The sequence below is a fragment of the Danio rerio genome, chromosome 11 (assembly GCF_052040795.2).
Source record: "Danio rerio strain M-AB ecotype USA chromosome 11, GRCz13ab, whole genome shotgun sequence".
Lineage (NCBI taxonomy): Eukaryota > Metazoa > Chordata > Actinopteri > Cypriniformes > Danionidae > Danio > Danio rerio.
Window position 1 is genome coordinate 15,321,338 of NC_141031.1, and position 17,280 is coordinate 15,338,617.

The 17,280-nt window shown below is 36.1% G+C and overlaps 1 protein-coding gene across 1 annotated transcript; it reads right to left on the reverse strand.

The window, feature by feature from the left end:
* Positions 1–5,852: 5,852 nt before the first annotated feature.
* On the reverse strand, positions 5,853–12,335 carry LOC100007535 (adenosine receptor A1-like). The gene is given in 2 exon segments (NM_001443446.1): positions 5,853–10,492; positions 11,759–12,335. Coding segments are annotated over 2 exon segments (939 nt in total). The 5' UTR covers positions 12,088–12,335; the 3' UTR covers positions 5,853–9,882.
* Between the last annotated feature and the right edge of the window lie 4,945 nt (positions 12,336–17,280).

Genomic DNA, 17,280 nt, shown 5'->3' on the forward strand with positions numbered 1-17,280 from the left:
AAGGAACTGCCTATTTTTATTTTGATGTTAGCAACTTAACAGACACCAAAAATGTTGAGGCATCTTGTATCTACACATTTATATCATTGTCATCTTTACTGCATGCATATTTCTAACAAAATGAAGGATAACAAAATTGCCTCCTTTCATTTTCATAAAAAATATTAAATATACCCTTTCTTTTGCTGAATATTAGTTTTAATAATCAATAATGGCCATTATAAAAGTATAACGTACAATAAGTTTATTCATTTTAGGAAATAAATACAAGCAATCAGTCAAATGTGCAGAATCAGTGTACATGGTTACATTAATTATACTTATCTTTAAGCTCAGCCAAAACATGTTACCTGAGAACAATATTAGATTCAAAAGAACAAAGTCAGCGAATATGTTGTTAGATAAAAACAACATGATGAATTAAATATCACATTTAACAAATATAGTGAGATTAGATCCAGCAGTAGATCCTAGATGAGCAGTCCGAAGTGCACAGCTCTCATCGCTGCAGTGTGGGGTCACGTGATGTGCGTTTTCAGCAATATAGTGTGAACGGAGAGTTGTTCAGAAATGCTGGGTAAAACGCCAGTGTGGATCGATTTCATTCTAAAACGCTGTTTTAAAACTAAAATGTATTAGTGTAAATGGGGCCTTTGAGGTGCCAGCTGCTGCAGTATCTCCTTAGGAAACTCAGTTCTGTTCTCAGTTCATTCTGTTGTCACATGAGTATTGTCACATTTCCCACATTTCACATTTTCTTGTTGGTTTCATTCTATAATTTTACAGAATATAAACCAGCTACAAAGTGCTGTTACAGTGTTTACTATTATTGTATAGCCTAATTAAAACTCTTTCATGATCAACACTCTCAGGTTAGCAAGCAAGATTATTTAGAAGCACTCACATATTTTCCATTAAGCATTTGAGTGGCTCCCTGACGGCTTTGTTGTACTCAAAGAAGAGAGCTACTTTTGTGCCTAATGCTATTTTGCTTTTAAGTTCCAAAAGTAACACACTTAAATTGTAACAATTTTACTTTTGGTGCTGCTCCACTTGCTTTGAACTGCCCCTAGTGGACAAATGATTTTTTTTTATTTATTTGAATTTATTTTATTTTTATTTTTCTACCACCGACTGAACTCCCCTCTCCTGCTCAGTCAAATGCAACAAGTAGGTGATCTAGGCTAGTGCAGGATCTCTAACTGTTAAGCTAGCTGGTGTGTAACACTTCCAGGCCCTAAATAAAGCAATCCATTGGATTGCCTAGTCTAGTGGGTCACATCCAGACTGCAGTATGGTCTGGAGGTGCCTGCTACTATGGCCAGAATTCCAGTGGGGAAATACAGGTGAGTGGTGAGGTGATGACACTATGACACTAGTGCACAAGTATGACCTGACGAGGGGAGGGATAGAAGTGATGAATCTGTTTCTTGTTGGTTATCTGTGCAGAAAGATGTTGGAGATGTCTGTATGTAAAAATGGTGGAATCTGGAGGGATATATAATTCCATTTCGTAACCCACTAAGTATTATTACCATTACTAATATTAGAATTTTTATAATTGTTAGCAGTAGTATATTACTCCTGCTCTCTCCTACATTATTATTGTTGTACCCCAATCACTCTCTGCATGCTCGCTGCCACATTGTATTGTATGTGTTTGTGAGGTGGTAAGCAGGAGATGCAGGCAGAGAGAAGTTTGTGATCATGACTCCACCATTATTTGTCAGCAGGGCATCTATCTGTGTTGATAACACAAACTCATTTAGGTTTCAACACAATAAATGAGATCTCAAAAACATTCAATTTTATTAATTAGCTGTTACTTATATTATAACACAATGGCTTTGCATGAATCATACTCCTCTTGAATCACTTTACAAAAAAAAAATACAAAAAAAAAAAGAACAAGAACAACATTTAAATTTGTCATATTATTCTACATTTGGGTCTTTAGCAGTTTAGGACAGAATATCTCAGTAAATAGAACTTTGAACAACAAATATACCTCATTGTTGATAACACAAATGAGGAGTATATGGCGCACAAAACCATATATCAGCACTATGGTATGTCACAAGTCTCAAACGTCGTTAGTAACTTCTAAATGCCATAATAGAAGTGTCATAGCGACATCTTGTGGAAAAACAAAACACTGCCCTATATTATTATTATTATTATTATTATTATTATTATTATTATTATTATTGTCTCTTGACTTACCTGTACCCACTTCAAAGTACCATATCCATACATGTATATGCACCACTTGTGTTTTCTCTTCCATCTCTTTGCTTAGGTTAATTTTATTTGTTCTTTCTTTTGCTCTATTGCTACTGAGAGCATGAATTCTGCTAATCTGTCTTTTTGCTTTAGCTTAATAAAAAAAGATGACAAAATCACTATAAACAATATGGCAGAGGGGGGCAAACATAAGAAACTACAGTGAATGGCAATTTTTTAAAAAAAACACTCTGATCTCAAAGACCGCATTGCTGAATTTTATCAAAAAATAATGGATGACATCAGAAATGACCTGATAGAAATCAAAGAAAAATCAATCAAAAGTTGAACGAGTTGACAAAAATACAGCAGTCAACTTTACCTGTGTGAACATGGCCCCCACCCAAAGCAAAATGTCTGCAAAATAGTCTCATCCATTTGTCCTCTGTTTGTGCTGCAAAGATATTTGTTTGAGTAGTTTCAGTTTTTGAGATATTAAAATAATATGTGTAGGTTATTTAGCTGTCACGCAACCCCTTATTTAGCTGTCACGAAACCTTCAAGAAGGCATTTACCCAGGCCCACCTCCTTGTTCACCACAGTCCTGAACTCCCCTTTACAGCTGAGATGGACACATCCATCCCGGATTGGGGACCATCCTATCCCATTGGCAGGGGGTACCTTCCTGACTCCATGTGCCTTCTTTTCCCGAAAGTTCAGCCTGGCGGAGTACAATTATGAAATGGCTAACTGTGAGTTTCTAGCTATCAAGCTTGCCCACAAAAAGTGGAGGCATTGGTTAAAGGGGCCCAAACATCCATTCACAGTATCCACCGAAGAGAAGAGATGCTGGGTGTTTGAATCTACGATGTCAGGACGAACAGTGTCAAAACTCGATCCAGCTGTGTTCTACTGGTTGGATCAGGACTGCACTGTGACTGGTGTATTCGCTTGTCATGTGGATGACTTATGGGGAGGCATACAAAGTTTCTCCCCAACGGTAATACCTCACCTAAGATCGATGTTTCAAGTTGGGTGTGAGGAAAATAACTATTGACAATAAAGTGCAGGTTAATCATGTAAACTACATCAAAAATATAAAGACTATAAAATTGGGTCCTGCACGTGCAGTGGAACAGGACTCCCTATTTAATGAGAAGGAAAAGGATCAGCTAAATAATTTGGGCCACAAGACAAAGGAGGCCTTATGCCATGTTTGATGCCAGCAGCCTACACTGAGGAAAAAAATGTCAGCAAAATTGTTGCAAACAATTTATTTGTGTTTAATTAAAAAAATTAAATTGAGTAATGTTCAACTTAGTTTGTTTGTTTAAATTCAGCCCAAATAAATTGTTTACAACCACTTAACTTAAAAAAAAGTAATTCCAAGCAATCATCTTTAAATCTTTTTTTCAGTGTAGATTCCGAAATAAAACATTTCTCTGTACAAACTATTCATGAAGCAAATAGAATTGCGTCTGAACGTCCAAAAGGGTACTGCTGAACTTCCAATACCTCAGCGAAAAGACAGTGAACTCAAGATGATTTTATATAGTGATGCCTCATTTGGAAATCATTTAGATGGAGGAAGTCAAGGAGGACTAAGGATCTAATTTTTCTCATGGGAAAAATGGAAAGTTCTCTCTCTGTTCCGGGTAATCAAAATGAGTAACTCCCAGACGGAATTAAAAATGCAATATTTCTGGCTCGCTGCTCTCTTAGCTGACTACTGGTGACATTGAAAATGCAATACCAATAATTTGCTTCACAGACAATCACTTACTTGCTGACGCACTGAAGTCCACAAAGTTAGTTGCTGAGAAAAGACTTAGCAGCATCAGAGAACTCATTCAAACACAAAGGGCTCTGTTTTAAGGATATAGGTGCAAAGTCTAAAGTGCATGGCGCAAAAGCATTAAGGGTGTCCTAATCTACTTTTGCTATTTTAGGGATGGAAAAATACAGTTTACACTGCGGCGCATGGTCTAACAGGGTTGTGCTTATTCGTGTAATGAGTTATGGGTGTGTTTTGAGCATAAACTAATCAGAGTCTCATCTCACATTTCGTTTGAGAGTAAGTTGCGTTGCATTTGCTATTTACATGGCGGTCTTTGTAAGTGGAAAAACCGAACACTTCACTAGTGAGAAAACAGTTAAACAGACCATCTGCAGCTCCAGGATAAAAGAATGAACCTCCTAATTCGGCCTCTTTGTCTTTCGTAGATAAGGAAACTGTATTGTACGCACTCAGCTGAAGACATCCATTAGCCTACATATTTAATTTCATTTAAGCGCAAAGATTTGTTTTAAAACTATTTCTAAATTCAGTTTTATCCAAGTACATGTCCTATGCCCCATATGGTCCAAAACCTGACAGGTGGACAAATCTAAGCTTGCTTTTAATGAAACAAATATAAATATACATATACTAAATACTACCACTAATAACATTGTAAAAAAAACAAATTATCATGAATGAACTGAAAAAGCCCCCCGAGAAAAAGACATGGAGGCAGTGGTTTATATATATATATATATGTAGAAAGTAATAATTTTTGTAATGTTTCAATCCTTTAATTATTTTTAATTTGTAAAGATATTTGCATATTGCTGTGCATCCTGTGTGCACTGGACTTTCTTCCGCCTTTCTTTCATTGTTGTTCTAAATCTCTTTGCTTTTTCATAATCTACAGTTCAATAAAATGTCTACAGTGACAATAATCTGCTAAGAGGAGTATAGATACACTGTAAACACCAATGCAATGAAAAAAATGAAAATTTTTTTTATATAGGCCAAACATTACTGTTGTATAAAGCATAAAAAACATAATGTCCATTGCCTGGAGAAGCATCATGATGGCATAGGGTTGGCCAAACACTTTACAGCACCAGACTCTTAAGAATTCCTCTATTTTTTTTTTCCGTGGAATTTAGAATTTTAGATTGAGAAACAGTGAACATGGGATAAGCACAAAACTACAAATTGTGGATGGGTGGCAAACCATTTGTTTTTTGGACCAGAACAGCCCGGTGTCTCATCACCTTTGGCCTATACTAGAGTAAAGCAGTGATTGGTTAGTGATCAGTTAGGAAATTAGTGTTTCCACATGTGAGGAGTGTGTGTGAGTGTGTTGAAGGATTCTGATTTCGGCTTTCCAATCCATCTCATCATGGACCAACGTTTATCCTTTTCATTATCCTGTTTCTCAGTATTTAACTGTGAATTGATTTTAATTACTCCGGCTCTTCTTCATCTACCAGACTGGTCATTCTTTGGGTTAAACTGTAAACTATCCCTATAGTTTGTTAGGTTAGGGTTAGAGAGTTGTGTGTAGTGTTTTGAAAAAAAGTGTTTTATTCAAATCCAAGACCATGAAATAACTTCTGGATTTGGGGTGTAGTTGTCAGTTTGAGTGAGATGTTTCAGAAATCATATGACAAGAAATGATTTTGTGGTTAAGCAGTTGGAAAAAAAAAACTGTAAAAGAACATCTCCCTGTTAAAAGCAGCATTCAAAATAAATGTAGCTTTTTGGGCTTTAAATAATAAATACCACAAATGCCAGTCATTTTAGATGAGCAAATGTTAGTAGTCGAGTTTATGTAACTAAAAGGATGGGCAAGCACTGTAAGTGTTACAAATCAATTTATTCACTCATTCAACACATGAGCACATTAACAATTGTACAACTAAAAATAACAACTTAATGAACTTAAGTCAACTAAAACAAAAATAATGAGACAAAAATAATAAAGAGATGAAAAATTTCTCCTTTTTTATATTTCTGTACAAAGAGGTCATGTTGTGATCTCATGTATTCACGTGATACAAATTTGCAGGTTAGAATTCACCAAGCTTGAACCCTGGAATGCTGTGATATACGAAACTTGTCACATGAGCTTGCGTTTTTGGAGCATGCAGATTGCATATGAATGGAAATCGAAGGGGCAAAAACTGCAGTGTGACTGTGCCTATTGTCTGTAGTTTTGCTCTCTAACCTCATGCAGATTGGCAAGGGGAGATCATTTTATTGTGGCGAGCCCTACTAGGGATTAAGCCAAAGCAAGGTTGTATAATTCATTTTCACCCAGCAATCTTACTTCCTTTTTCTCAAATTTCACTAGAACATGTGACATGTATCTCATTCAGGGCTTTTTCTACCATAATATTCATAAAACACAGATTTCTGTAAGAAGCGTAGTGTCTTAATTGACATGTCATCTAATCAATGGCATGGAGAGAATTAGCCCTCCTATAACCTTAGGGGTCAATTTGATTCCATGTTTAACATCAGTAAATACACGCTTAAGATATTTTTTGCTTCAAATTGAATGACTTTTCCTTATTTGTTGTGATCAACTCTGTAAAAAAAAAACTAACATGGCAAAAATAAATAAATAAATAGAAATATCAATGTCCTGTACTCATTTTGTAACCAGAGTGATCCTAGGGCTTGATTTCACCCCAAGCTATTTTAGCTGTATAAATCATGGCATAGGAGCTTAAAACCTTTTCACACATTGGTTTGGGGTTATATTGAGGTCACTAAAACATGCTATATTTTATAACATTCACTATAATGTTTATATATTTGATATTTAGTATAATAATAATAATAACCATTACGGGCTGCACGTAGGCACAGTGGGTAGCACGTTCGCCACACAGCAAAAAGATCGCTGGTTCGAGCCTTGGCTGGGTCAGTTGGCATTTCTGTGTGGAGTTTGTATGTTCTCCCTGTGTTCGCTTGGGTTTCCTCCGAGTGCTCCGGTTTTCCCCACAAGTCCAAAGACATGCGGTACAGGTGAATCGGGTAAGCTAAATTGTCCATACTGTGGTGTCTGCGCGTGGTGATTGTATTCTGGACCACTGCTATTCCCCAATCTGGGATGCCTACAAATCCCTCCCCCGCCCACCGTTTGGCAAATCAAATCACTCTTCTGTTCTGCTCCTGCCTGCTTACAGGCAGAAACTTAAACGGAAACCACCCACCCTCAGGACGTTTCAGACATAGATATATACACTAGATATCGCATAGGGACCCTGGGCATGTGTCAATAGCGCCGCCACATTGGTACAGTGCTCCCAGGACAAACGTCATTCAACCGCACTAGTCAAGACAGTGTTATTACGTGAAGATGCGGGATTTTAGCGCTGTCTACGGGTGTATTAACGAGCAAACAAAAAAAATAAAGGACAAAGGCAGAACATTTCATAGGTAATATTATGTTTTTTCTGTTTTTGTATGTTCTGAACTTTTGTGCTAAACAGGTAACGTTATTGATGATAACAGTCACTTACTGCATTCACCATATGGCAAAGCAGCTCCAACTCGCACTAAACACTCGGCTTATGCTAGTTTTGTTAAATAAAATCAGCAAACAATGCAAAAGAAATATGACAACGAGATTCTGCGCTGCCAGAAACTTGTATTATTGTCGGCTAACGTTAGTGAAAGAGTCGTTCGGGGGATTCATTCACAAACGAATCACTCCCTCCGTCAGTATGAGAAGTGAAAGCAGGAGAGGAGCTGTGTTTCAGGACATGATTAGATCAAATTTAACAGGGAGGGTAAATAGTACATTTCTGTACAAACAAACACAAGCTTTTTGTCAGGAATGCCCGTGCGGTCACTGATCCATCAATGTAGAAAAGTTATGTAAAATTATAATTTTCGTAATTAGAAAAAAAAATTACATACTAACATCCAGGAAAACTCCCGATCACAGATATATGTGTATATGCGTATATCTCTGGCTTTGCATGGCCACAGTCCTCCACTGTACCTTGGTCCCGCATTCATTTCAAAGGAGTGCTACCCTGTAGCAAGATGGCGGCGCTATTGACGCATTCCGTCCAATAGACAACAATAGGCCAGGCGACATCTAGTGTATATATCTATGCGTTTCAGAGCTGGACGGACCAATCAGATTCCATACTTTAAGACTGTTTTGATCACGTGGACTGGGATATGTTCCGGGCAGCTTCTGATGAAGACATTGAAGTGTACTCAGACACAGTTACATGCTTCATCAGAAAGTCTATAGAAGATGTGGTCCCCAAAAAAACTGTCTGTATCTACCCCAGCCAAAAACCATGGATTAATGGCAAAATTCGAACAACCCTATCAGTGCGAGCTTCCGCCTATGTATCCAGAAATGCTGAGGAACAAAAACAAGCAAATTACTACCTCAGGAAAACCATCAAAGCAGCAAAATGTCAATACAGAGACAGAGATACCAAAACCGCCAGCACACTCTCTGTTTATGTAGCGGACGTAACAAGATCTTTCCGTCACGTGAGCATCTGGAAAGCTATGGGCCCAGATGGCATCCCTGGACGTGTACTTAAAGCATGCGCACACCAGCTAGAGGGAGTTTCATGGACATCTTTAACCTCTCGCTCTCTCTGTCAGTGGTTCCCACATGCTTTAAGACAGCTACTATTGTGCCCATTCCGAAATTAGCTAAAACCACATGCTTGAATGACTGGTCAGCAAGTGCTATGAGAAGCTGATTAAAAAGCACATATGCTCTGTACTGCCCGCTCACGCTGACCCTCTGCAATTTGCATAAAGGAATAATCACTCCACTGATGATGCAATTGCTTTCACCTTCAACACTGCTGTCTCACCTGGAAAGCAAAAACACATATGTGAGAATGCTGTTTGTAGACTACAGCTCAGCATTCAACACCAAAGCTCCAGGCTCTGGGTCTACACAGCTCTCTGTGCAACTGATCCTGACATATATTGGATTAGTTGGCGGTTTATTCTGCTGTGGTGACCCCAGATTAAAAAAGGGACTAAGCCGAAAAGAAAATGAATGAATGAATGAATAACCATTACAATAATATTGCGATTACCACTGGTAGTTCCTCAAAAAAAAAATGTCAATATTTCCAGCCACCATGTCAATAAAGAGATTCTAAGCTTTTTTTCCACGTTATACGTTTTGATGACCATGACAAAAGACAGGGCCGACAGGGCTCAGTGGTTAGTGCTGTTACCTCACGGCAAGAAGGTCGCTTGTTCGCGTCCTGGATGGACCAGGAGACATTTCTATGCAGAGTTGAAATATTTCCCATTTGTTCACGTGGGTTTCCTCTGTGTGCACTGCTTTCCTTTAAATTCCGAACAAATGCAGTATAGGTGAATAAACTTAATTGGCAGTATTGTATGAGTGTGTGTGAATGACAGTGTATGGGTGTTTTCCAATGCTGCGTTGTGGTTGGATGGGCTTCTGCTGGATACAGCTAATACAAGAGTAATCGGCAGTTCATTCTGCTGTGGCAACCCCTTAATAAAACAGGGACTAAGCTGAAAGATAGTGAGTATGGAATAAGTGGATCCAGCAATTGCCCTATCTTTACACTTCAGGCCTCCACATATATATTTTTGAGTCCACTGTTCCTTCAGACAATACAATATTGTCTAATATTGGCAAATAGTATAAATCCATGAAAACACCAAATACATACATTTTAATATTATGTAATTTATCAAGATGATTAAGAATATGATGATTTGCCTTTTTTTCTATGGCTGGTTAGGATTGGGTTGTTTTCAGGGATATTTAAATATACAAACATGTGTAGGTACATTTTTAAAAAGTGATTCTCACAGTGACCTGTTTAGAATACCAACAGATATCATCTGTGCTATCTATGTGAAAGACATGGACTGTCTGTGCAGCACACATATTGTTTCCAAATCCTAAGAAAAGCATTCTGGAATTTCTTAATGCGGAATGCATAAACAATGGGATTGACAACAGAATTACCATGACTGAGCAAGATAGCCACATAAAGAAGGCACATGGAGTTGTCACAATTAGGACAGAAGAGAGTTATGCAATTCAGGATATGTAGGGGTAGCCAGCTAACAGCAAACAAAAGTAGCACCAGTGCAAGAGATTTCGCCAGCTTCAGCTCCTTCCCATAATATCGAGTGGGGTCTGTTTGGTTGGTGATGACCTTCTTGTTGAGCTGCTTGTGGATTATGAAGAAAATTTCAATGTAGATAAGCAACATGAGGATGAGTGGTGGCAACACCCAGCCAAAGAAATTGAAATAGACCATGTACTCCATGCTGATGACATTTTCAAACTCACAGGTTATGAGAAGGTCAACACCCACTGTGCCGTTTGTCTGTTGTAGCTTGTCCAGATTGTTCCAGCCCAACATAGGCATCAGGCCAACTACGATGGCCACCATCCAACACACCACCACTGCAGCACCGGCACGATTTGGAGTCACCACTCTTTTATAGCTGTGATGAGGAAAAAAATAAAAATAAAAATTCATAGGAATCATAAAGCCCACCAGCTATGAGGGAATGTCAAAGTTGTAAAATTAGACCAAAATACAAAGTCAAATAACAGCTTCAGAAAGGGAAAACTTTATAATCCAAAAAGCATTGAAACTGCAAAAAATAATTACAATCAGCTCATGTCAATATCAGTTCAATTTTGTTCTGTGTAATATTAAAACTCTGTTTCAGTGATGTGCTGTGACTCTTAAGTGAAAACCATCTATAAATCTGTATCTTATTTTTTATGTTAAAGTTATTGAAGCAACTTCATAATCTGTTTTAGAACATCATGTGGTGTACATCTGCAATAAATTGCTGAAATATATGTGTTAGATGCTGTGGATATCAGAATTTAAAATTGGTGATTAACTACAGAATTTCTGTTGGGAAGCAAGCATTACATTTTTTTTTTTTTTAATTTTTACACAATCCCTTCTCTGTGAAGAGGAGCTCTTTTCAGACAACGCAAATGAGGCTAGTGAAGCATGCCATCCACTCAGCTGGCAAATAGGCTCTAGTTGCTTTGTTAAACTATGAACTTGTCCAGTGTAATTACCTTACCAAAACTTAGACCAGAGCACAATACTATTTAACTATTAGAATAAAGTTTGACAATGTCTAAACAATCAGAAGCATTCAATGACAGAAACAGGAGGAATAAAGGATTCATGATTTTAAGATTACAATTTGCACACACTACATTTGCAGAACTGGTGTAAATTATGTGTTCATGAAGACTCAAAGCTGTTGCATTTTGGCTTCAGCTTTGCATTTCCTAAATAATTATTGTAGCATTAAACCCTTACACAATAATAATTTTAGTTAAGTAATCATTCCATTAACGATTGTCAGCGTAAAATTAATCGTAATTTATAACCCTTCTTAGTTTGCTTTTAGGTGCCTTTTTTTTTTTTTTTTTTGCAAAAAAATAAATCCAAAATTTAAAATGCTGTCATCCTTTTCACTCTATCTACTTTAGATTTGTTTTTGTTTTGTTAAAAAAAACGTAGCATAAAATTCGTTTTCCCTGAAAATATTTTAGCCTCTTTTTTTCAGTTCCGTTTCATTAATACATCAATATGGGTTTGAAATTAATTACGGATCAAGATTTTGTTTTTACACTTTTAGGCAATTAATTGATTGCCTAAACTGACAGGTTATCACAGTTGTTAAGCCTTAAAAGTTGACTATTAAACTGCCTATTTGAAATTAAAATCTTATTACCTCATTGGTATCTTGACTCTCAGATAGCGGTCAATAGCAATAGCCAGAAGGGCAAGAATTGAACTTTGCGTTAGTACCAGTACAGTACATGCAACCAGCAGACAGCTGTAAAAGTTTGTCTTAAGCCCGATGCTTATGGTAATGGCCAGAGGAATGACAAGTGCCCCAACTGCGATGTCCGCCAGAGCTAAACTGACGATGAAATAAATGGTCGTGTCACGGAGAGTTCGGTTGATTCTCACAGCCCAGACCACCATAACATTCCCAATGACAGAGAAAAGGGCAATGAGCAGCTCCATTCCAATGTACAGATCCAGAACATCCGGCATCCTTGCGAGGTAGATAAGTGCTCCTGTTTAAAAAACTTTTTCCTTGAATTAAATCTGACGTTTTACTCTAGCTTGTTACGACACGTTGGTGCCAGTTACATGGCGCGGGATGAAAACAAGTTGGGTTCCAACTCTGAAATGCGTCCAAGGCACCATGTTCATCGCGTCCGGTACAGATCAGACTGCACAGTGAAGCAATACAAGTCACTTTGACCCTCCACCAGCACATTCTGTGAGCAATAGCCTATACGTGAAATTTGATGGGAACCCTTAATTTTTAACAAGGCATACAATGCATCCAGATACTATTGGAGACAACGGCTCCGCACGACCGACTTTTATCCAATCACACTGTGCTTCGGGAGCGCCAGGGGCGCAGGAGACGTGGGGTCCGCCACTTAAGTTGTTATAAGGATCCGTGCAGGCTGTGCGTGAATTATTTATTAGTAATATTAATTCTTCTTCTTCTTCTCCAAAATAAATCGTTTTTTAGGGTCTGAACCATGTAGTATATAATAATAATAATAATAAAACATGTATGAACTGCAAAGAAAAAAATTTTGATTTAAAATTAAACAGGTATTGTTCTTGAGACTTTGACTATGATACAATCCTGTGCATTATTAGGCTGCTACATTTCTAAGGGTTCACTCAGAACACAAAACTTTGTTTTAGAAATCTGGAAAAATATTTTTTGTTCACACAAAACAAAGAAAAGGACATCTGCAAGAGATATATGTTTTGAACAGTAAGTATGCTTCAGCATACATTATCCAAAATCTGCTTTTTTGTTTTATTTTTTTAAACTTCTAATTGAGAAATTTTTTTAACATCAAGCATAAATTAAAAGAGCTGATGATGTTTCAGCTTCGTTTCAGCAAACGTCTAGTGAATATATCTGTCTTACCCAGTCTCTTTTAAGTTTTGTGTGCTCTTCACTGAACATTTGTGTTTCCTGTTATAGAGCAACATCAGCTTTTCTCTTTTTAAAAATGTAAGGATTCTTTTACATTTAATCTTATATTAAACAACATTATATTAATTAAATAAAAAAAAATTTACAATCATTTTGACACAAATTTTAGAACTCTGTTGTCAATTTTCAAAACTCTAGAAACAAAGATAACAACCATTGCCAAAATTGTACGGTTTTGCTAAACTCTTAACTTCTTTTTCAAATGATTGGATACAATACACACAAGTCAAAGATAATTTGTTCACTGAACTAAGATAACCTTTTCAATATAATACAATTAAACATCAAATTGATCCCATTTCAAAATGCAACTCAAACATTACGTTTGAAAAAAAAAAAGCATATTCATTTACTTAACATGATGTCTATTATCAACTGATACAAGCGCTCAAAATGACAAATAACCCAACTGGACTACATTATTTATAGATTTCATCCTTATTCATCCTTATTCCATATTTATGTTTTTTTTTTTTTTTGTTCCATGTACCACTTTTACAGACAATGTTTTCATATTTGTCATTACTGTACGGTATGTAAGAAAGCCCAATCACAGCAGACCAATGTCAGGCTGGATTCACATTGACAAAAGGTTCTGTCCAAGATTTTGACTAATGAAAACACCACTGTGATGTACAGAAAACTTGTGACTAAATCCACAAACCCAGACTGATGGAAACACAGATCCCAAAATAGAAACCTGATAATAACCAGTAGCAGTGCGATATGGCTGTACACTGTAAAAAATTGCTGTTAAAAAACGGTCAGATTCTACGGTAAAATAGTGTTTTTTCACTAAAACAGTAATATTTTATTAAAAACAGTGCTTTCTGGGTAATATTTTTGTTTTCGAGAAAGTAACCAACAGCAGAAAACTGTGAGCTAACAGAGTTCAGATTCGATGTTTTGAAGTCTGTGTTTGAAATCATGCTTTGTGTCCTTGTTCACTATTTCATACACTAGTTAACTAATATAGTTCACCTGACAGTGTTAATGAACCCTAATGGGTGAATTCAGACACTGATGAACACCTGCTGTTAATAATTACAATTACTGAAGAAAATAAACAAGAAACACAAACAGTGACTTGAGTTACAACATTAAATAAAATCTAATAAAATAAAACAGCTTCACTCTCAGCAGAGGATCATTAAACAACTCCACAAACAACAGCAGACACACACTTATTACTGACTGATTTGACTTCCATACTATTCTCATTGAGATCCAACAGAAATTAAGTTGTTTTTTGTGTCACCGTAATGGAGTGAAGGGCTGGTTTAGTTGGACTCTTCACCCTTGAACTTATTAATTCAGACTCTCCAATTACTATATTAAAGAATTATTAAAATGCTTGTATTATAGCAATCAAGTTGGAAAGTCACTAAATAGAGAAATCTATTTGTCTGAAATTAGTTCTGGTATATGTTTTGTTATAAATCTGGAAGAAGGGCCTCATGCAATAGATTTTATGCTTAGTTGCAGGTATTAATTTAATTAATGAGAAGTGGAAACAGAAAAGATACCTCCGTAATTACTTAACAGTTAAGAAATAACATACAAAAACAGTTCAGTTATGACAAATACACACTCAGACCTCATGAATCTGACCTTGTATCTCAACAATGGTAACATCTCAAATGTTTCATGCTGCAATGCATGCTGGGAGTGGCATGGTACAAATATCCCAGCATGCATTGCGGTATAAATAAATGTTGTATAATGGTCTTACAGTTTTCTTTATTTGTGTTTTATTCTGCTGTTGTTTATGTTTAGACTTTCAGTTGCCTGTTTGTGAGTTAAACTGTTAATTTTGTTAGTTGCCACCATTATTGAGGTTCATATGCTGATTATTGGTGTCTCTTTGAGTGCGATATACACCGTAGAGCAGTGTTATTGTCCAAGATATTCTTAAAAATTACCAGAAACCATTGCCATATATAGACATATAATGTAAAACAATAGATTTAACATTGAATAGGAGCAGTAATTTTTATTATACTAAATGAGAACAGACTTAGGTTTTTGGCTGGCTTGCCACAACAAAGGAGCTTTTTAAACAAAGTTCTTAACAATTGCAGCAGCCAATATATATAATAATGTTAAAAATGACAGGGCTAAGAGCCCAACTAAAGCAAACTCTGTTCTCCATGATGGTGACGTAAAACTTTGACTTTTTCTCAAGAAGAACTTTAGTAGATGTTATACAAAAATACATGTATTAAGTAATAAGCGTAGCTGGTGATGATGTTTGTAGAGTTGTTTAATCATCCGCTGATCATTTAAATGATTTAATCATTTGTTGTTCTACAGGTTATTTCATTATAAAGCTGTGACTAAAGTTTTGTATGTTCTGTTCTTGTTTTTTCCCTTCACTATTTCTTCATTTGTTCATTGTTAATCCTCAATTATCATTTAATTAGTTAGTTAATTAATGAATTTACTTCAGCTTTGCTACATGTTTCTTGAACACTCAGTAGTGTGGACACTTCAATAAAAACTGAAGTATATGTTCTGGGGTTTAAAGGGTTAAAGGTGTGAGAGGTAAAAACACAGTGTAAAAATGTATTTTAACAGTAATATACTGTTAATTTACACTACGGAAATAGAATGTAAAAAAACAGTAGATTGCTGGCAACCACAGCTGCCAGTAGATTACCGTTAAATCAAGGAAAAAACAGTATTTTACTGTAAAACCTGAAGCTAATTTCTTCTGTATGTCACCGTTGTGGAGGAGAGTAGAGCCAGTGTATGAGTTAAAGATGAACAGTGAACTGCTGATGTTATTCTGCATGTTTCTCTATTTAAAGATAATTTAGTGGCTGATGCAGTCAGAATCTCTCTGGTAGTTCCAGATTTACATGTATGTGTGCTGTTGTGAAAATTAAGACATTAGAGTTAAATCAAACTTTTCTAATTAACTAAAATAAGTTATCATTATAAGTATGCTTCTAAGCATATATAGCACATTACTTCATAAACTCATTCAGCAGTTGACCAAGTTGAGGCAGTTGCTTTCAGTGAGCAAAATGAGTTCACTTGAGTATTGTGTAAATCAATGTAGTCCATGTATTTTTACAGCAACATACTGTAAAATAACAGTACATTGCTGGCAACTGCAGCTGCCAGTATTTTACTGTTTTTTTAACGGGACAATTTTTAAGTGTACATTAGCACTGGTGGGAGGCGTGCATTAGTGCTTCCAACAGTGCCGATATACAGCCATATTGCACTGCTACGAGTTTAATATTGCGTTTATACAACAGTTTGACGGCATAATCGTGTATATAAAAAACAAAATCAAACAAGGAAAGTCTCAAAAACCCTTTTGTATGAGGAACTACTTTCTTCCGCATTGGATTCAAATCATAAGCTGACAGTTAAACAGCTGAGCAAGCATCTTTTAAACTTTAGATCTGTAGTGTCTGCTTTTTGCTGGCTGTATGTGGGCGGAGTGCTGATATTACTTAAATATATCACGGCTATCAGCCAATCAGATTCGAGAACCAGACAGAACTGTTGTATAAATAAATATATGATTGAAAAAATGTAAACAGTGTTTTTGCACTGTTTTGACAATTTATTGACTATGACATTTTATATACTGTTTGTGAAATCCAATTGTAATTTACATATGTTGCCATATATTATGCCATGTATCAGCTTTCTATATGGGGACGTTAGGAAAAAATTACAGTAAACTGACACTATAGTATAATTGAATAAGTTTTTCTGTACTGTTTCCTCTACACTTATGTATAAACCTATATAATGAAACCTTATATATTTTAAAGAACAATATGTAATGATTGTTAAAGATTGTTTATTGAAACGATGTGCATCTTGTGTGCTAGTGATTTAAAGTAATGTTCCTGTAGTATGTGTGTGATAAAAAATATTATGTGAACCAATGATCCTGCAAATGCAAGACTTCTTTAAGGAAATGAACACAGCATGCAGAGTTTTGAACACTGGAGAGCTTGTGTTAAAAGTGTTTAGAGTTTTGTGTCTAGAGTTTTGAAAATTGACATTGGGATTCTGAAATTTGTGGCAAAACATTTGAAAAAAAAAAAACGTAATAGCCATTAGAAATCATATGTATCCACATTTTAGTGTGTGAATCGGAGTAATAGAGCAGTGTAAACATAATAATAATAAATCAATAAAAGTAAGAAAGAAAAAGAGAAAAAAAGAAAAGAAAATACAAAACGGAAAAC